Below are 19,908 nucleotides of genomic sequence, written 5' to 3' on the forward strand. Positions count from 1 at the left end.
AGGAGCTGGGTTAAGGGGCAATGCGAGTGGAGGTTAACAGGTACCGGGTTTCTTTGGGGGATGACAGAAATGTTCTGGTATTAGATACTGGCCATAGTTGCCCATGACTCCTATTGAATTGTACATTTACAATGGGTGACATGTGATAGCCAAGCTGTATCTCCATAAGATTGTTTAAAAAGAAGAGGAGAAAGAAACCAAGGCAATGAAAGCCCGCGATACCGGGTCGTGGTGGCCAACTGGGGGAAGGGATGAGCTTGGAACCGAAAGGGAGGCTTCCGCTGCCACGCACCTGGGCGGTCAGGACAAGGAGGCCACGCAGGGGCAGCAGGTGGCCCCAGGCACACCTCCGATCGCCTGGACGGGGCGGGGCGGCCGCGCGCCCCAGGCCCGAGGGGGGTGTGGCGCGGGCGCGCGCGGGTTCCAGGGTCGCCCAAGGCAGAGGGCGGGGAGCTGGGGGGCTTGAGAGGCTCGTAACGAGGACACGGCAATTAAGCGAAGGGAATCGGGTCCTTGGGTAGGGATCCCCCGCGGCCTTTTGGGGGCCGGCGCTGCGTGCCGGGCCCCTTAGCCCCGGGAAGGAACGCCCATGCCTGCTGCCACTCGGGCGCCCCCGCCCAGCGCGGTGGTACGGTCCGGACTTAAAAGGCCCCGGCTGGCGCGGGCCGGCCCAGTGTGTGGGCGGTGGCGGCGGCGCGCGCAGGGCGCCAGGCGCTGGGCGCGAGGCGAGGTAGCGGGGGCGCGCCAGCGGGGCCAGTGTGGGGCTCAGGGGCGCGTCCACGTGGCCAGCGGGCGGCCACCCGAAGCCAGCGGCGGCGGAGGGACAGGTAAGTGGCCTCCGTGCCCCCTGCCCGTACGGGGGGAACCCGCTGGGGGTCTCAGGGCTTGGGCAGTCCGGGGATTCAGGTCGGGCTTGCCGGGGTTAGACCCTGTTCTTGTCCCTCTGGCGCGGGTCTGTTTGACCCTCTGCCGTCCTGCGCAGGTAGGGATGGCCAGCAAGAGCCCACTCTTGGTCTAACAGGACCCTTTGTGGCACCCCAATCCATTGAGGTCCCCACGGTCTGCTGAGGGTTAACCCTGGCCGGGAGCACGGTGGGGAGCTTTGGGTGCTTGGCCGGCAGCATCTCTCTGTGAGCATCGCTGTGCAGGGGCTGGCCTCATCTGGAGCTCACCACTGGCAGGGCCCGTAGCAGAGGGGCTGGGTGTGCCTGTGATGCCCGAGGTTAGCACTTAACTAGGTTGGGGGGTGGGGTTGCAGGGGGTTGTCTTGGGCTCTAGCTCTCCCTCCTGTCCTGAGCCTAGCCTGTTGTCAGGCTTATCTTGCTGTGGGGATGCGGAGGAGGTGAGGGTAGGGTGCAAGCAGCCTCCTCCTTCGCCTTCCTTTCTTCTCCGGCTGTTGCATTACGGCTCCAGGAGGCAGGCCTGACAAAAGAGCCCCAGAGATGATCAATCCAAGCTGAAACTTTGCAGTTTCAAGCTGGGCCTGCCCCTTGTTCTAACAAATGCATTTTCCCCCCCTTTCTCTCTTTTGTGCTCCCTTGGTTTGATTCCTTGCACCCTCCCAAGCTGAGAACCTTCTGTCTCCCTTGGGGTTTAGGCGCCGAGAGATCGGCACTGAGCCTGCCCTGCTGGCTGCCACGACACTGCTTTGCTGTCTTTGCAGCCTGGGACTGGCTGGGTGTGGCCTGGGGGCGAAGTGCCAGTCCCTGCACTGTCCCTGTGGTCCCCACCCCATCTCTCCAAGGCCTTGATTCTATTGGGGGGTGTTACTCCCTTCCACAAGGCTCCTGGGACTCCTTCTACCTTCCCTTCGCCAGCTAACCTCTGAATCTCGGAGGAGAGCTGCACAGGACTGCCTGGGCATCAGCCTGACTGTGCCTGAGCGAAGCTTGACTTACGTCTGTCTCAGCGCATGGCTGTGGGGGCAGGCGCCACTCGGCTTTGTGTTGCAGCGGGCAGCCCAGACAGAAGGCTCCTGGACAGCCAGCTGAGGCCCTCGGGGCCAGGAGGCAGCTGCGGCCGGGAGCGGGAGATGTGGTGGCTGTGGGTTCAGCCTGAGGTCTTGATTTCCCAGACTCCTGTGCAGGGCTTCTGGGGGCCAGTGCAGCCCCCACCCCCTCCCTTCCCGCCTGGTTGTGATTGCCGGGTATCTCTGTGGCCTGGGCTTCCCCATCGTTGCTCTTCTGGGCAGCAGGCCACCCTGAGCTGTGGGAGGTGGTGCTGGGGATCTGAGTTCCAGGAGAAGCTCCCATGCGTCTGCCTCCGCTGCCCCCCCTTGGGTGTGGCCCAGTAGCCCTGGGTGGGGGATGATTGATGGCCCCCAGGCCTGCTTGCGCCTGCTGCTCACTCATGTGCCCTGGTGGAGGCCCCTCCTCTCCCAGCCGCTGTCACCATCTGGGGCTCTGGCTCTCTGAGGCACGGAGCTCAGCCCTGGGCCGCGTGTCCCCAGGAGGAGGGCTAGCAGCTTGGGCCCGGGCCCTGCGCCTCCATTGCCATTCTCTCCTCAGGCCTGTCCCGGGTGCAACTGCCGGCCATGCCCACTGCCTGCGTCCTCCTGCTGTTCTTCCTCACGGTGGGCAGGGCTGTGGGCAGCACCAGGTCCTTCCGTGCCTTTGTGGTGACAGACACCACGCTCACTCACCTGGCCGTGCACCGAGTGACTGGGGAGGTGTTCGTGGGTGCTGTGAACCGAGTCTTCAAGCTGGCCTCCAACCTCACTGAGCTGCGGGCCCATGTCACCGGGCCCGTGGAGGACAACGCTCACTGCTACCCACCTCCCAGCATGCGCGTGTGTGCCCACCGCCTGGCACCTGCAGACAACGTGAACAAGCTGCTGCTCATCGACTATGCGGCCCGCCGCCTGGTGGCCTGCGGCAGCGTGTGGCAGGGCATCTGCCAGTTCCTGCGCCTCGACGACCTCTTTAAGCTGGGGGAGCCGCACCACCGCAAGGAGCACTACCTGTCAGGCGCGCAGGAGCCCGACTCCATGGCTGGCGTCATCGTGGAGCAGGACCAGGGGCCCAGCAAGCTGTTCGTGGGCACCGCGGTTGACGGCAAGTCTGAGTACTTCCCCACGCTGAGCTCCCGCAAGCTCATCAGCAACGAGGACAGCGCCGACATGTTCAGCCTGGTGGGTGAGCCAGGCATCTCTGCCCTGCCATGCGCCGGGCCCCGCCCCTCCCCTCCTTCCTTCCCCTCGGAGGCGAGCCCTGCTCCCAGAGGCTTGGCCCCTTACTGTCACTGCCGTGTGCAAGAGCGGCTGAGGGTGGGAGGACAGAGGCCAGTCACCCTGCCCTCGGATGCCCCTGTGGCCTGGGCTGGTGGCGCCATCTGAGTGCCCGAGGAGAGCGGAGTGGGCCCAGGGCGTCACCCCACGCTGTCCCTTCCGTTTGGTCCCCAGGTATACCAGGACGAGTTTGTCTCCTCGCAGATCAAGATTCCCTCAGACACGCTGTCCTTGTACCCTGCCTTTGACATCTACTACGTCTACGGCTTTGTGAGTGCCTCCTTCGTGTACTTCCTGACGTTGCAGCTGGATACCCAGCAGACGCTGCTGGACACAGCCGGCGAGAAATTCTTCACGTCCAAGATAGTGCGCATGTGCGCCGGCGACTCCGAGTTCTACTCGTACGTGGAGTTCCCCATCGGCTGTTCCTGGCACGGCGTGGAGTACCGCTTGGTACAGAGCGCCCACCTGGCCAAGCCCGGCCCGCTGCTGGCCCAGGCCCTGGGCGTGCCGGCCGACGAGGACGTGCTCTTCACCATCTTCTCTCAGGGCCAGAAGAACCGGGCCAGCCCGCCGCGGCAGACCATCCTCTGCCTCTTCACCCTCAGCAACATCAACGCCCACATCCGGCGCCGCATCCAGTCGTGCTACCGTGGGGAGGGCACGCTGGCCCTGCCCTGGCTGCTGAACAAGGAGATGCCCTGCATCAACACGGTGAGCGCCCGGCCCTGCTGTGCCGCGACTGGCAGCTTCACCCCGAGCCCTGGCCTCCTTGTTGGAGCTCTCCCGTGCTCTGTCTGCCCTCCCCTCTTCTCCCTGTCTGTCTCTACCCGGCGCGCTGTTTGTCGACTGCCACCTCCCCCGGCTCTCCCTCTTGGCCGCTCCTGTTGGTGACAGCCTCCCAGCCTGTCCCCACCGACCAGGCCCAGGCTGTGCCTCTCCCTGCTCTCCCCCACTCAGCTGCCAGTGTCCCACGGGGTCCCGGGGCGAGCTGTCAGGCCTGTGGGTCCCAGACCTTGCTCCGTGGTGGAATGTGGGCTCCGCCGGCCTCTGTCAGGGTGGCATGTGGGGCATAGTCGCTGTCCTCTGTCTCACCAGCCCATGCAGATCAACGGCAACTTCTGTGGGCTGGTGCTGAACCAGCCCCTGGGCGGCCTGCACGTGATCGAGGGGCTGCCCCTGCTGGCCGACAGCACCGACGGCATGGCCAGCGTGGCTGCCTACACCTACCACCAGCACTCCGTGGTGTTTGTTGGCACACGCAGCGGCAGTCTGAAAAAGGTGGGTCCGGGATCCCTTCTTGTGTGGGGCTAGGGCCAGTCTCTTTTAAAGATTCATTTTTTTAAAATTTGAGAGGTAGAGTTACAGACAGCAAGAGGGAGAAACAGAGAGAAAGATCTTCCATCTGCTGGTTCACTCCCCAAATGGCCGCCACGGCCAGAGCTGTGCTGATCCGAAGCCAGGAGCTGGGAGCTTCTTCCGGGTCTCCCACGTGGGTGCAGGGGCCCAAGGACTTGGGCCAGCCTCCACTGGTTTCCCAGGCCACAGCAGAGAGCTGGATCAGAAGTGGAGCAGCCGGGACTAGAACAGGCAATGGGGCCAGGCTCTTGAGATATGGGACAAGGGGTGAGGGGCAGAGCATGCGGACAAGGCCTGGGAGCCCCCTGCACAGGGCATGGAGGATGGGGCAAGGGCCACCTCCCCTGCTCTTCGGATAGCCCCTCAACCGCTTGCCGCTGCCAGCCCCCACTGTGGCCCGGGACTAGATACCGACCTCCTACGGGCCCTCTGCCATGACAGCAGGGGCTGGGGCTGAACTGCCGTCGCTTGGTCCTCATTTGGAAGGATGAGGGAGCAGATGCAGACACAGCCCAGCATGCTGGGCCTGCAGCCACCCTGCTCCTTAGCCTGCCAGCCACAGGCCCCACTCGCCTCTAGCGCTCTCCCTGCTAACTCCATCCCATCCCTCCAGCCTCAGCCACATCCGTCTTTCCCTCACAGGCACTGGGACTGTGCTTCTGCCCATGGGCAGTGAGACGGGACCGTAGCTGTCCGCTCTGGGGCTGGGGCTGGCCGGCCATGAAGGCGGGATGGGCTCTTGGGAGCTCACACGTGCTGAAGGGACAGCCGTCAGGGCGAGGGCTGTCTTGGCAAATGTGGTGCGATCCCTGGGGAGGGTTTCTGCAGGAAGATGCTGTGCTCGGGGTGCTCTGCTTCTGGAACTTTCATTTGCAAAAGCTGTCACTCACATTCCCTACAGTCCAGCCACCCAGCCATGGACAGCGCCAAAGTCAGTGCTGTATAAGCATTACCAGTGTCTCATTCCAGGGCATTTTCATTGTTCTTAAAAGCCCCATAGTCCGTCATCCACTGTCACCCCTGCTCCCCCGTGCCCCAGGCTTTAAGCAGCATGAGTCACGCTGTCTCCGCCTCCTGGGAGCAGTTTCGTTGCACCCTCCTTCCCCTGGCCTCCGCAGTCCCGTGCTGAGCCTGACCAGGCCCTGACTTCAGCTCTGTCCGCGGCTAGGAAGGCCCTAGCTCGGGAGGAGGGTGGCCTGGGCGCAGGCAGCTGCAGTGGCCTCAGGCTGCTCTTGTGGCTCAGGTGCGGGTCGACAGCTCCCAGGATGCCCACCTGTATGAGACGGTCCCCGTGGTGGACGGCAGCCCCATCCTGCGGGACCTGCTCTTCAGCCCTGACCACCGGCATATCTACCTCCTGAGTGAGAAGCAGGTGGGCCCGCGGTGGGTGGCGGTGGGTGAGGGGGCGGGCGTGCGCCGGGTGCTGACGTGTGGCTGTCCCCAGGTGAGCCAGCTCCCGGTGGAGACCTGTGAGCAGTACCTGAGCTGTGAGGCCTGCCTGGGCTCAGGAGACCCACACTGCGGCTGGTGTGTGCTGCAGCACAGGTGAGGACAGCAGGCGCAGGCTCCGTGGAGCTGCAGGGATCCAGGAGGAGTGGGCCCGCCAGGCAGGAGCCGGTCCCATGTGTCGTGCCCACTTCTCCCCAGCCGCGCCCTGGCAGCCTCCCCTCTCCGGCCCTGCTCTGCTTTCTCCAGCTAATGAGCGGAACCTCCACCCCGAGCGACGTCACTCGGACCCCAGGGGATGAGGCTGAGGCACGCTGTTGCCTGGCATCGTCAGCTGGGCAGGCCATCCCCTGCTCTTTCCCTCTGCGGCAGTGCTGGGACAGCTCTGGCTTGACCCCACCAGGTGCTGCCGGGAAGGGGCCTGTCCGGGTGCCTCAGCCCCACGTGGCTTTGCGGAGGAGCTGAGCAAGTGCGTCCAGGTGCGCGTGCGGCCCAACAACGTGTCGGTGACATCAGCTGGGGTGCAGGTAAGTGGCATGGAGGTGTGCCGGGGCCCGCGTGAGCTCTGCCGGGGGTACGCCTTGCCCTGAACCCTCTGCCTCCCCCAGCTGACTGTAGCCATGCGCAACGTGCCAGACCTCAGCGCGGGCGTGAGCTGCGCCTTCGAGGAGGTGGCGGAGAGTGAAGCTGTCCTGCTGCCCTCCGGCGAGCTGCGCTGCGCCTCGCCCTCTCTCCAGGAGCTCCAGGCGCTTACCAGGGGGCATGGTCAGTGGGCTGAGTTTGGAGTGGGAGGGGGTCTCGTGGAGGGGTGCTCCCTGCCGCCGGCTGCTTCAAGGCCTCCCTGGGCTTGTCACAGGGGCCACACGCACCGTGCGGCTGCAGCTGCTCTCCAAGGAGACTGGCGTGAGGTTTGCCGGGGCTGACTTTGTCTTCTACAACTGCAGTGTCCTGCAGTCGTGAGTACTTACCCCACGGGACACAGGGGACTGTGAGACAGCAGAGCTGGCCGGGTGGCCTTCCTCAGCCCTGGGCCGGTGTCCCCACATCCCCTGGTGGGCGGTGCAGGTGGCCTTGTTGTGTGGGTTCTCGGAGGGGTGGGAAGGGCAGCGCTGAAGGCTCTACCTTCCGCCAGGTGCATGTCCTGCGTTGGCAGTGCTTACCCCTGCCACTGGTGTAAGTACCGCCACGTGTGTACCAGCCACCCCCACGAGTGCTCCTTCCAGGAGGGCAGGGTCCACAGCCCGGAGGTGAGGCGCTGGGCTCTGTGCGGGCTGGCCCCTGGCCTTTCGGCATTTGGTCTCCTCGTTTGCAGCTGACAGGTGCTCCCCCCCACCCAGGGCTGCCCTGAGCTCCTGCCCAGCGGGGACCTCCTGATCCCAGTCGGCGTCATGCAGCCTCTCACCCTGCGGGCCAAGAACCTGCCGCAGCCGCAGTCAGGCCAGAAGAACTACGAGTGTGTGCTGCGGGTGCAGGGGCGGCAGCAGCGGGTGCCCGCCGTGCGCTTCAACAGCAGCAGTGTGCAGTGCCAGAACGCCTCGGTGAGGCCTGTGCCGCCCCTGGCGCGGCGTGGCGAGCAGGCCGGGCGAGGGGAGGGCGCTGGTCTACAAGCCTGTTGGGGCGGCCTGAGGCTGGGAGATGCGGTGATGGGCACACATCTCGGGGCGAGGGCTGCTCATCTAGCTGAGGTCATGGGGCCCTGTTTCACAGTACTCCTATGAAGGTGATGAGTATGGTGACACTGAGCTGGATTTCTCCGTGGTCTGGGATGGCGATTTCCCCATTGACAAGCCTCCCAGCTTCCGAGGTGAGCATGAGGATCAGCGGGGGGGCTGAGCAGTCTGCCTCACGGGGCAGGCGTGCAGCACCAGTACCTCGCCGCCTCCGTCAGCGATGTCCCCTCTGTCTGCAGCCCTCTTGTATAAGTGCTGGGCCCAGCGGGCCAGCTGCGGCCTCTGCCTCAAGGCCGACCCCCGCTTCAACTGTGGCTGGTGCATCTCGGAACACAGGTGCCAACTGCGAGCCCACTGCCCGGCTCCCAAGACCAACTGGATGCACCCGAGCCAGAAGGGTGCCCGGTGCAGCCACCCCCGCATTGCCCAGGTCAGCCCCCGGCCCTGCCCACCCACAGGGCACCCAGGAGCGTGAACTGACCCTCGCCTGCCATCTTCTTGTGCAGATCCACCCGCTCATGGGGCCCAAGGAAGGAGGCACCCGGGTCACCATCGTGGGCGAGAACCTGGGCCTGGCCTCCCGGGAGGTGGGCCTGCGGGTGGCAGGTGTCCGTTGCAACTCCATCCCCACCGAGTACGTCAGTGCCGAGAGGTGAGTGTGGCCACATGGGCGGCGGGTCCCTTGGGACCGGCTGGCCGTGACCGCCTCTCACCTCCAGGATTGTGTGTGAGATGGAGGAGTCGCTGGTGCCCAGCCCGCCGCCAGGGCCTGCTGAGCTGTGCGTCGGCGACTGTTCTGCTGACTTCCGCACCCAATCGGAGCAGCTTTACAGCTTTGTGGTGCGTGGCCTGTCCCCCAGCCCTCCCTGCCCCCTCTCCCCAGCAGCAGGCTGGCCCCTCTCACCCCTCGTGACTGCTTCTCCCCCAGACCCCGACGTTTGACCGTGTGAGCCCCAGTCGGGGCCCGGCTTCGGGGGGCACACGCCTCACCATCTCTGGCAGCTCTCTGAACGCCGGCAGCAGAGTCACGGTGACCGTGAGAGACGGCGAGTGCCAGTTTGTGAGGTGGCTCGGGGCCCCCCAGCCTCAGGCTGTGCACTGGGTGGGTGGCTGCGGGGCCAGGGCAGCCCAGGGGGCCACGTGCTCCAAGCGCTACGCTTGCCCACATAGGAGAGACGCTGAGGCGATCGTGTGTATCTCCCCCGGCTCCACTCAGGGCCCCAGCCAGGCCCCCATCACGCTCGCCATTGACCGTGCCAACATCTCCAGCCCTGGAGTCATCTACACCTACACCCAGGATCCCACCGTCACTCGCCTGGAGCCCACCTGGAGCATCATCAAGTGAGCTGCCTTTGAGCCTGCTGACGCACAGTACCTGCCAGTCACCTCTGGGGGAAGGGGCCGCTCCAGGGTCGGGGAGGGGTGGGAGGGGCGGTGGGGGAGAGAGCCTGAGGACCCTTCCCTTGTCCCCAGTGGGAGCACCGCCATCACTGTGAGTGGCACTCACCTGCTCACAGTCCAGGAGCCCCGGGTGCGGGCCAAGTACCGTGGCATTGAGACCACCAATGTGAGTACCAGCCGCCCTCCCCCACCTGACCCTGCTGCCCATGGCTTCCTGTGCTGGGCTGCCCATTCTTGTCCCCACAGACATGCCAGGTGATCAATGACACTGCCATGCTGTGTAAGGCCCCCGGCATCTTCCTTGGGCGGCCCCAGCCGCGGGCCCAAGGCGAGCACCCTGATGAATTTGGCTTCCTGCTGGACCACGTGCAGACAGCCCGCTCCCTCAACCGCTCATCCTTCACCTACTACCCAGACCCCAGCTTCGAGCCCCTGGGGCCCTCCGGCGTCCTGGATGTCAAGCCTGGCTCCCACGTGGTGCTGAAGGTGCCAGTGGAGTGAGGTCCGCAGGGGAGGGGAGAGGCGGGGAGGTGGAGCCCCAGACTGAGCTGCGCTCCCACCCCCAGGGCAAGAACCTGATCCCTGCAGCAGCCGGCAGCTCCCGCCTCAACTACACGGTGCTGATTGGAGGCCAGCCGTGTGCGCTCACAGTCTCGGACACGCAGTTGCTGTGCGATTCGCCCAGCCAGACTGGCCGGCAGCCTGTCATGGTAGGTGGGCGATGGGCCAGCCTCCAGGGCAACTGAAAGTGGGCATGGGGTAGGGCTCACCCCAGGCCTGTCTCCGCAGGTGCTGGTGGGCGGCCTGGAGTTCTGGCTGGGCACGCTGCACATCACGGCCGAGCGGGCGCTGACCCTGCCTGCCATGGTGGGGCTGGCAGCAGGGGGCGGGTTCTTGCTGCTGGCCATCACCGCAGTGCTGGTTGCCTACAAGCGCAAGACTCAGGATGCAGACCGCACACTCAAGCGGCTACAGCTGCAGATGGACAACCTGGAGTCCCGTGTGGCCCTGGAATGCAAGGAAGGTGCCTGGGATTGGGGGGAGGGGAGTAGAGCGCAGGGCAGGGCATGGGGCCGGGGGCCTCCTTTGTCTTGCTCAGCTCACCTCTCCGCCTGTCCCCAGCTTTTGCAGAGCTGCAGACTGATATCAACGAACTGACCAACCACATGGACGGGGTGCAGATCCCTTTCCTGGACTACAGGACCTATGCTGTGCGTGTGCTCTTCCCCGGCATCGAGGCCCACCCCGTGCTCAAGGAGCTGGATGTGAGTCCCTCCTGGCCTGCCCACTGCCCACTCCCCCCGGGGCCTGTCCCACCTTCTGAGACCCGCGCTGCTCCCCACAGACCCCCCCCAATGTCGAGAAGGCCCTGCGCCTCTTTGGGCAGCTGCTGCACAGCCGCGCCTTCGTGCTCACCTTCATCCATACACTGGAGGCCCAGAGCAGCTTCTCGATGCGCGACCGTGGCACTGTGGCCTCACTCACCATGGTGGCCCTGCAGAGCCGCCTCGATTATGCCACGGGGCTGCTCAAGCAACTGCTCGCCGACCTCATAGAGAAAAACCTGGAGAGCAAGAACCACCCAAAGCTGCTGCTGCGCAGGTGCGTACTCTGCAGCCCTGTGAGGCTCTGCCCTGCACGGCCCCACCCCTCGGCCGAGCCCCGCCTCTTCTAGGCTCGGCCTGAGGACCCGTGTCCTGCCCTAGGACCGAGTCGGTAGCTGAGAAGATGCTTACTAACTGGTTCACGTTCCTGCTGCATAAGTTTCTGAAGGTGCGCTTGGCGGGTGGGCGGGCAGTAAGGGAGGGGACGTCAGGGGACACCCGGCCGCGAGGCGCGGCAGCAAGCCATGCCCCCGACCTGGCTGCAGGAGTGTGCCGGGGAGCCGCTCTTCCTGCTCTACTGCGCCATCAAGCAGCAGATGGAGAAGGGCCCCATCGACGCCATCACGGGCGAGGCGCGCTACTCCTTGAGCGAGGACAAGCTCATCCGCCAGCAGATCGACTACAAGACGCTGGTGAGCCTGGGGCCAAGAGGCATGGCCGTGGGGAAGGCGCTCGCCCTGAACCAACTCTGCTGTGCCCCTCCACCTCTAGACGCTGCACTGTGTGTGCCCGGAGAGCGAGGGTAGCGCCCAGGTCCCAGTGAAGGTTCTCAATTGCGACAGCATTACCCAGGCCAAAGACAAGCTGCTGGACACCGTGTACAAAGGCATCCCGTACTCCCAGCGCCCTAAAGCGGAGGACATGGACCTGGGTGAGGCCTCCTCCTCCTGCCCTGCTGCCCACAGCCTCCAGGGCGGCTTGCCATCTGTGCTGCTCCCCACCTGAGCCCGGTCCTCAAAGAAGAATGGGCTGAGGGTCTCGAGGGGCCGAGGGGGGGGTGCCGGGCATGAGCTCAAGGACTGTCTGTGGCCTGCAGAGTGGCGCCAGGGCCGCATGGCCCGCATCATTCTCCAGGATGAAGACGTCACTACCAAGATCGAGTGTGACTGGAAGAGGGTCAACTCCCTGGCCCACTACCAGGTGAGGGGCTAGACGCCCATTCACCCAGGAGCACCCAGAAGCCAGGGGCTCTGGCTGTCCCAGTCCTTGTTCCTCATGTCCAGGCCCTTCTCGTGGGGCCTCCAGTGGTACCCACATGCACACTGAAAACTCTGGGTTGGGGGTGGCCCTTGGGAATCTGGGCTTCCTGCACTGTTCCTTCTCTCTCTCTCTGGGGCCTCCAGGTGACAGATGGTTCCTTGGTAGCACTGGTGCCCAAACAAGTGTCTGCTTACAACATGGCCAACTCCTTCACCTTTACCCGCTCCCTCAGCCGCTATGGTAGGTGTCCCCAGCGCAGAGGCCTCTGCTGGCCCTGTGCCCCCACAGGCTGCATAAGGCACCCTGGGGCTCCCCCATGTAGGTACGTGGCTCAGCTCTGGAAGCCTCCTGCACCGTGCCCTCGGCAGGTGTCTCCTCGGGCCGGGTCTAGAAGTAGGGTGGGCAGCGAGAGCAGGCGGTGGCTCCTGGGAGAGGATGGGGAAGAGGCTGGGCAACCCCTCGTGGCCCTGGTGACCTCAGCCTTTCCTGCGCCCCAGAGAGCTTGCTCCGCACGGCCAGCAGCCCTGACAGCCTCCGCTCGCGGGCACCCATGATCACACCTGACCAGGAGACGGGCACCAAGCTGTGGCACCTGGTGAAGAACCATGACCACGCTGACCACCGGGAAGGGGACCGTGGCAGCAAGATGGTCTCGGAGATCTATCTGACGCGGCTGCTGGCCACCAAGGTAGGGTGTGTGTCCCCGTAGCACCTGGGCCTCCGTAGATTTTTAGGCTGGCCCTGGCCCTGGGTGCTTGGGAGCCAGTGGGCCTTTCTGAAGGCCATTGCTGCAGGAATTCCCAGCTTAAGGTCAAGGCCAGGTCTGCCTCAGACACACTGGCCCTTGCAGGGCAGCCCCGCTCTTTGCCGAGCCTCTCTGTGCTGCCTTGGCCGTCTTCCCACAGGGCACGCTGCAGAAGTTCGTGGACGACCTCTTCGAGACAGTGTTCAGCACGGCCCACCGGGGCTCAGCCCTGCCCCTGGCCATCAAGTACATGTTTGACTTCCTGGATGAGCAGGCTGACCAGCGCCAGATCAGTGACCCTGACGTGCGCCACACCTGGAAGAGCAACTGGTACTACCCTGTGCTAGAAGGAGCTGTGGCTTAGCCAAGACCCGGGTCTTGTGGGGCAGGGTGACCGTCAGGAAAAGACAGTGTGGCTTGGCCAGGAAGGCAGACTCTGCCGGACACTGGAGCAGGCGAGGTGCTGGTCATGAGGGCAGCAGCACTGAGACGTGGCCACATGCCTGCTGCGGCCCTGCGCAGGGCAGAGGTGCCTGGCGGCTTTGGCCCTGGCAGTGGCGGTGGCAGCTGCAGGGGAGACCAGCACCTGCTAAGAGTATGACAGGCCTGTACTCTTATTTCTGCCTGCAGTCCAGCAAAAACTTAAAGAACAGACTGTTTTCCTGAGCATGACGTGAGCCAGCCAGACAGGAAGAAGATAGGGAGGGGAGGGGAGGGGCTCCCAGGAGCATCTTGGGAGCCACGCACATGTGTCCCCCCATGCAGCCTGCCCCTGCGCTTCTGGGTGAACGTGATCAAGAACCCGCAGTTCGTGTTCGACATTCATAAGAGCAGCATCACGGACGCCTGCCTGTCGGTGGTGGCCCAGACCTTCATGGACTCCTGCTCCACGTCCGAGCATCGCCTGGGCAAGGACTCCCCCTCCAACAAGTTGCTCTACGCCAAGGACATCCCCAACTACAAGAGCTGGGTGGAGAGGTGGGCCCTGAGAGGAGGCGGAGCCGCGGGTGAGGGGACAAAGGCAGGCACTTGGCTCTCGTGACGTGTGCCTGAGGGACTGACTCAGGGTCCCAACAGGTATTACCGAGACATTTCAAAGATGGCGTCCATCAGTGACCAGGACATGGATGCCTATCTGGTGGAGCAATCCCGCCTCCATGCCAGTGACTTCAATGTCCTAAGCGCACTAAGCGAACTCTACTTCTATGTCACCAAGTATCGCCAGGAGGTATGTGCTGCCCCTTCAGGCCCCGTTGCTTGGTGGGGGTGATGGAAGGGACAGTGGGGACCTGGAGCCCATCTCCTGACCAGGTGCTGGGGCTAGCATTTGAGGGACCCAGGCATGAAGCCAGTGGCTGGAGTACAGAGTTCCTACCGGGAACTCTGTTAAGGGGCCAGAGTCCCAGTTCCTGCTGGGCTGGGGTGTCAGGTGGAACTGCAGGTGCATGGCGCCAGGGAGAAGGGGAGGGGGCGGACATCGGTAGGGCTCATGAGGTTTATGATTAAGTATGAACTTCAGGATGTATTTTTAGCTGAGGGATTGCCCGTGAGCCAGAGGAGGAAGCAAGGAGCCAGGGCGACTTTGGGGTTTTTCACCTTAGCCACTGGGAGAGGACGGGGAGGGGGACAGACCCATGGCGGGTCAGGGCAGATCTCAGGGTTTCGTCAGAGCATGCAGGCCTTCCCTGGGAAGTGGGACAGCCCCGGGGAAAGCTCGAGCCCCATGAGCACGGGTGGAAGAAGTGGCATCACGGCAGACTACCTGGACTTGGGGTGGTAGCACCCAGCTTCCAGGCTACAGCCACGTGATGGGAGGTGGCAGGCAGGTGGCTGCACACGGGCTATGCAGGGTGGGGAATGGGTGGGGCCACAGACACACATTTGTGAGCCCATAGATGGCCGTGAAAGCCCTGAGCCTGGCTGGGCTCAAGACGGGAGGCCGTGGTGGGTGCTGAGGGAGAGGCGGCCTGAGCGCTGAGCCCTGGGCCCGTGGGATGCTCCGTGGGCAGAGGGAAGCAGGGGCAGCCGGGACAGGTGGGAGGGAACCCAACAGCACCTCCTGGCATCCTGCGATCCTCACGGGTCCGAGAGGAGGGGTGGCGGGCTCTGCCAGCGGAGGAAGATGCCGTCGCCACAGCACAGCTCCCTGAGTCTGGCCACGAGGTCGTGGAGAGGCTGCATGGGGCATTGTGGGTCAGGAGGGACTGGGAAAGCGCAGTGGGGACAGTGAGCCCTGGGCGCGCTTGGAACGGGCTGTGCCCCGGCTGTGGACAGAAGGAAGCTGTCCTTGGAGGGGGCTGGTATCCAGGAAAGCCGGTGGGTTTCACGGAGGGAAGAGAACACACTTGAACCCCGTGCTGTGTGAGGGTGCAGTGGGCTGGGCCGGGCAGCCCGGACAGCCCAGCCCCAGGGACCTCTCCTCCCCCCAACAGATCCTCACCGCTCTGGACCGAGACGCGTCCTGTCGGAAGCACAGGCTGCGCCACAAGCTGGAGCACATCATCAGCCTCGTGTCCAGTGACAGCTAAGAGCTGCAGATCCGGCGGCGAGGGGCTTGTCCCTCTGGGGCTGTCCTCTGGCACGCGGAGTGGCTGCTCCCAGCGCGGGTCCTGGGCTGCGCCCCGTGTCAGGTGTTCTGGGGGCGGGCGCCGGGGCAAGGTGCCCCCGGCACAGCTGGGCCCCCTTCGTTAGTGCCTTGCTTTGGGCCCTGCGGGAGGACGGGGTGACAGGACCAGCGCCCCCATCCAGCAGCAGCAATACCCCCACCCTCCAGCCCTTGCACCCGAGGTCTTGGGCCAGCCCCTCCCCCTTGCTATTTATACCCCGACCGCCTATTTATTGCATTGAATTCGCCCTCACTGTCTCCCTCTGTATGAATGTGCCCCCATGGGATGTTGCCAACCTCACTTACCTTCTGCCCTGGAGTTGTGCTGGCTCCTTTGTGACAGTGCTAGCCTCGGCCCAGGGTCCAGCACCTCACCCTGTCCCAAGCAGGGCCTCAGTGCTGACGGATCTGAAGCTGCCCTCCGACTCTGGCTGTGCCACCCTGGGCCACAGCGTGGCCGTCCCAGCGTCTCGGGGGCCAGACCTTTCCCTCTCCCGGGGCCCTGTTCCCTCTGAGCACCAGCACGGCTATAACCAGCCTTGTGCTGGGGCCTGGCCCGGGCCCGGGGCTCCAGACCCGTCCTCTTCCTGGCCCTGCTGCCAAATGTCCTCAGTGTTGTCTGCATTCGCCCTGCACCTCTCAGCCCCACTGCCCTGGCCGTGCCCGCCCCGAGGGGCTGAGGCGGCAGTGCCTTACTGCTGTGTGTCTTCTGCCTCCTCTGAGCAACCCGGCCCTCTCTGTGGTCCCCAGTTCTCCCCTCTTTTGTTGCATGAGTTTTTCTTTGTTCACATAATGTTCTTTCCTAATTAAATGGTGGGAAAACAGAGTTCATGTGTGGCTTTGTCTTTGGGGCATGTGGGTGGAGCTCTTGCTTGCTGAGAATGTGAGCAATGTAGTGGGCTGAGCCACCTGTGGCGCTGGCATCCTATGTGGTCGCCAGTTCGAGTCCCGGCTGCTCCTCTTCCAGTCCAGCTCTCTGCTATGGCCTGGGAAGGCAGTGGAAGATGGCCCAGGTCCTTGGCCCCTGCTCCCATGTGGGAGACCTGGAAGAAGCTCCTGGCTTCTGGCTTTGGATTGGCACAGCCCTGGCCGTAGCAGCCATTTGGGGAGTGAACCAGCAGATGGAAGACCTCTCTGTCTCCCTCTCTGTAGCTGGGGCCCCCGCGCCCACGTGGGAGACTCGAATGGAGTTGCACTCTTGGCTTTGGACCTGCCCAGCCTTGGCCATCTGGGGAGTTAACCAGTGCACAGATCTATCTCTGTATAACTGCCTTTCAAATAAATAAATAAATAAATATTAAAAAAAAAAAAAAAAAAAAAAAAAAAAAAAAAAACGTGAGCAAGGGCAGGAGCGTGCCTGGACCATCAGCAAACACTGGCGGCTCTGCCTGTGACGTGTCCTCAAGAGTCTGCCCCCTGCCACCCTGTGCTGCCTCACTCACAATGCAGGCGTTGCTGTCTCCTGCCTGGATGCCAGCTCCCCCAGCACCCGGCTTCTGCCCTGGCCCCAGTCAGCCAATGCGCCACGCGGGAGATCCCACCAAGCAGTTCCAGGAGCACCTGTCACCTTACATGGGGCAACGCCTTACTGCTCTGGTGAAGTCTGCATCTGGTACACTTGGCAACCGCACACTGCAGCCTGTGGCAGCAGGGCCAAGTTGGGAGCATGGCATCTGGGCGACAGCTGAGAGCAAGGTCGTGGGCTCTCTGAGGGAGTGACACCTGCGAAGGACTGGAGGCAGGCAAGCAGATTCTAGGGGTGGTAACCAGTAACCAGCTGTCTGCCTAAAACGAGGCATCTGAATGATGTCACCTGCGTTCACAGACAAGTATAATCAAACAAAAATAGGGCGTAAAACAGCACGGAGAAAGGTGTGTGACGCACAGGCGGGGCTGCAGGCCCGGACAAAGGCCAAGTGCAAGGATGACTGTGCACAGAACCAGCCCGACAGACGACAGGCAGGTGGGGTAAAATGCTGTCCACGTGCGATTACAGAAATCACGCGAACGGGAAAAGCCAGGCCACGTTTTCACCTCAGGGGGCCAAATTATCCCTGGGAAATGAATAGGATCTGTTAAGAGCAGAATGGGAGAATGAGAGGGTTAGCAGAGCAGAGTTGTAGAAGAGAGTTCCCGTGTATTCAGGCAGTGAGAGTGGCAGAGTGAGCTGCTTGCTGGAGCTGGCAGCTGACACCTGCAGTGTAGGAGGGAGGCGCTGGGTCAGTTTCTACAGGGCAGAGAGCAGAGCGCTACAGACACTGAAGCCTGGACATCCCCGGCGGGTCCCACGCAAGCACTCAGCAGACCCCTGATGAGGATGAGCCCACCAGGAAACAGCCTGGCCCACGCGAGGAAAAGGAAGTCTGCCCAGCACACAGCCTTCATCAAGCAGAGCACTCGGAAGGGTCTAGCCGCAGCAGCTCCAGCCCCCACGCTGCTCATCTTCCAAGCCAAACTCAAAAGGCCCACACCATTTCCCTGCCGCTCAACAGCTCACAGATGCACCTGGGAGTCCAGACATCCCCAGCACGCAAGGAAAAAAGCCTGAAGCCTGACAGGCGCTCCAAAACCAGCAGGCACACAAAGAAGCCGGGAAACCCCACCCTTGATGGGGGCACAGAGCACTGAAAGTCAGCCAGGCTGCAAAGAGGCCCAACTGCCGGTACACGGAGACAGCGTCATGCTCACCTGTGGAGAACATGCGACCACGGCCACAAAAGAGCAGGCAAACTGCGATTTTTCATTTTGGCAGGAAACAGACATAGCATTGACTTAAGTAGCACGGGGCCAGCGCTGTGGCAGAGTGGGTTAAGGCACTGCCTGCGACGCTGCCATCCCAAATGGGTGCCACTTGGACTCCCAGCCGCTCTGCTTCCAACACAGCACCCTGCTAATGCGCCCAGGAAAGTAGGGAAGTTCCTTACTCCTGGTTTCAGCCTGGCCCAGCCTTGGTCACTGTGGCTGTTTGGGCAGTGAACCAGCAGATGGAAGACCTCTGTCTCTCCCTCTCTCTCTGTGTAACTCTGCCTTTCAAACAAATATCTTTAAAATATTTAAAAATAAAATAGGAGCTGATGTTGTGGTGTAGTGGGTAAAGCTGCCACCTGCAACGCCAGCAGCACCTAGGGGTGCCACTTTGAGACTCCGCTGCTCCACTTCTGATCGGGCTCTGCCCATGTCCTTGGGAAAGCGGCAGAAGATGGCCCAAGTGTTTCAGCCCCTGCCACCCACATGGGAGACACAGAAGCTCCTGGCTTTGGACCAGCCCAGCTCTGGCTGTTGCGGCCATCTGGGGAGTGAACCAGTGGATGGAAGATCTCCCTCTCTGTAAATTCTTTCAAATAATCAATCTTAAATTACTCCCCAGATGGCTGCAATGGCCAAAGCTGGGCCAATCTGAGGCCAAGAACCAGGAGATGCTTCTGGGTCTTCCATGGGGATGCGGGGGCCCAAGCAAATTTGCAGAGAGCTGGATTGGAAGCGGGGCAACCGGGACTTAAACCAGCACCCATATGGGATGCCGGCATCACAGGCGGTGCTTTAGCTGCTACAACACAGCGCCAGTCCCCAACACATCTCCTATGCACTGGTTCACTCCCTAAATGCAATAGCCAGGCTGGCCCTGGCTGAGGACAAGAGGTAGGAATTCCACCAGGTCTCCCATGTGGGTGGCAAGGACCCAAGCACTTGAGCCATTATCTGCTACCTCCCAGAATGCATTAGACGGAATCTGGATTGGAAGCAGAGTAGCTGGGATTCAAACTGGCACTTTCATAAGGGATGAGGTGTCCCAAGCATTAGCTTAACCTGCTACACTGATGGCTATGCTGGTCCCTGCTTCTTATCCAGCTCCCTGCTCCGAAGCATCAGCAGGCAGCAGAAAATGACCCACGTGCTTGGGTTCCTGCCATCTTTGTGGGAGACCCAGACACAGTTCCTAGCTTTTAAGATTTATTTACTTATTTATTTGAAAGGCAGAGTTATAGATAGGCAGAGGCAGAAGAGAGGTCTTCCACCTGCTGGTTCACTCCCCAGATGGCTGCAACAGCCAGAGCTGTGCTGATCCAAGGACTTGGGCCATCTACTGCTTTCCTTGGCCATAGGCAGGGAGCTGGATTGGAAGTGGAGCAGCCAGGACTCAAGCCAGCATCCACATGAGATGCCGGCACTGCTGGCTGCGGCTTTACCCACTCCGCCACAGCACTGGCCCTGGCTTTTTCTTTTCTTTTTTTTTTTTAAACGCCACAGAGCCAGCCCTCGGCTCCTGGTTTTGGCCTGACCCGGCCCTGACTGTTGCAGGCATTTGGGGAGTGAACCAGTGCATGGGAGGTCTGTCTCTCTTTCAAATAAATGTTTAAAAAAACATGGACAAGGTATTAAATTTGTATTTATATATATAGGAAAAAAACATAGTACATGTAGGGGTGTATTAGTTAGTTTTGTGTTGCCATAACAAAATACCTGAGCCTAGGTACTTTTATAAAGGAAATACGTTTATTTTCTTCAGTCTTAGAGGCTGCAAGTTCAAGACTGGTCTCCTGCTAAGGTACACCATGGGAGAGAGGTGCCAGGTTCATATAACAATCTGCCCTCTCCAGCACTAATCTCTCCAACTTACTCTACTCCCATTGGGCCCCACCTGTTCAAGGATCCACCCCCTCTTGGCATCACCCACAGGGGACCTTTGAGGGACAAACTACATCTAAACCATGGCTTAGGCTTGGTACTATCCATGCTTTCAGGAATTCACTGTGGGAAACATACAACTCATTGATAAAGGGGTTCTACTGCATTTAACTCATTTCTATCTCTTGGAATCTACGTTAAGAAAACAATCACACATGCAAAGACAGACAAAAATTCTACTGAAT

At 62.1% G+C, this 19,908-nt stretch overlaps 1 protein-coding gene across 2 annotated transcripts; it reads left to right on the forward strand.

Annotated features, from left to right (window-relative positions):
- The first annotated feature begins 668 nt into the window (after nt 1-668).
- On the forward strand, nt 669-15,863 carry PLXNA3 (plexin A3). 2 transcript variants are annotated; one of them, XM_008250284.4, is made up of 33 exons: nt 669-827; nt 2,508-3,130; nt 3,401-3,940; nt 4,325-4,507; nt 5,829-5,957; nt 6,030-6,130; nt 6,435-6,558; nt 6,640-6,796; nt 6,888-6,987; nt 7,164-7,278; nt 7,369-7,569; nt 7,739-7,835; nt 7,941-8,131; nt 8,208-8,353; nt 8,421-8,541; nt 8,630-8,766; nt 8,872-9,042; nt 9,175-9,268; nt 9,349-9,588; nt 9,669-9,812; nt 9,892-10,126; nt 10,225-10,367; nt 10,448-10,704; nt 10,809-10,875; nt 10,973-11,119; nt 11,199-11,358; nt 11,524-11,627; nt 11,831-11,927; nt 12,185-12,375; nt 12,593-12,762; nt 13,198-13,410; nt 13,510-13,660; nt 14,865-15,863. In XM_008250284.4, the coding sequence occupies exons 2-33, from the start codon at nt 2,534-2,536 to the stop codon at nt 14,958-14,960; spliced, it is 5,619 nt and encodes a 1,872-aa protein (XP_008248506.1). In that variant the 5' UTR covers nt 669-827; nt 2,508-2,533; the 3' UTR covers nt 14,961-15,863. The 2 variants fall into 2 exon arrangements, with proteins under 2 accessions (XP_008248506.1, NP_001164851.1); NM_001171380.1 differs by lacking the exon at nt 669-827 and having other exon boundaries at nt 2,534-3,130; nt 14,865-14,960.
- Nucleotides 15,864-19,908: the final 4,045 nt, after the last annotated feature.

Source organism: Oryctolagus cuniculus, chromosome X (genome assembly GCF_964237555.1).
Source record: "Oryctolagus cuniculus chromosome X, mOryCun1.1, whole genome shotgun sequence".
Classification (NCBI taxonomy): Eukaryota; Metazoa; Chordata; class Mammalia; order Lagomorpha; family Leporidae; genus Oryctolagus; species Oryctolagus cuniculus.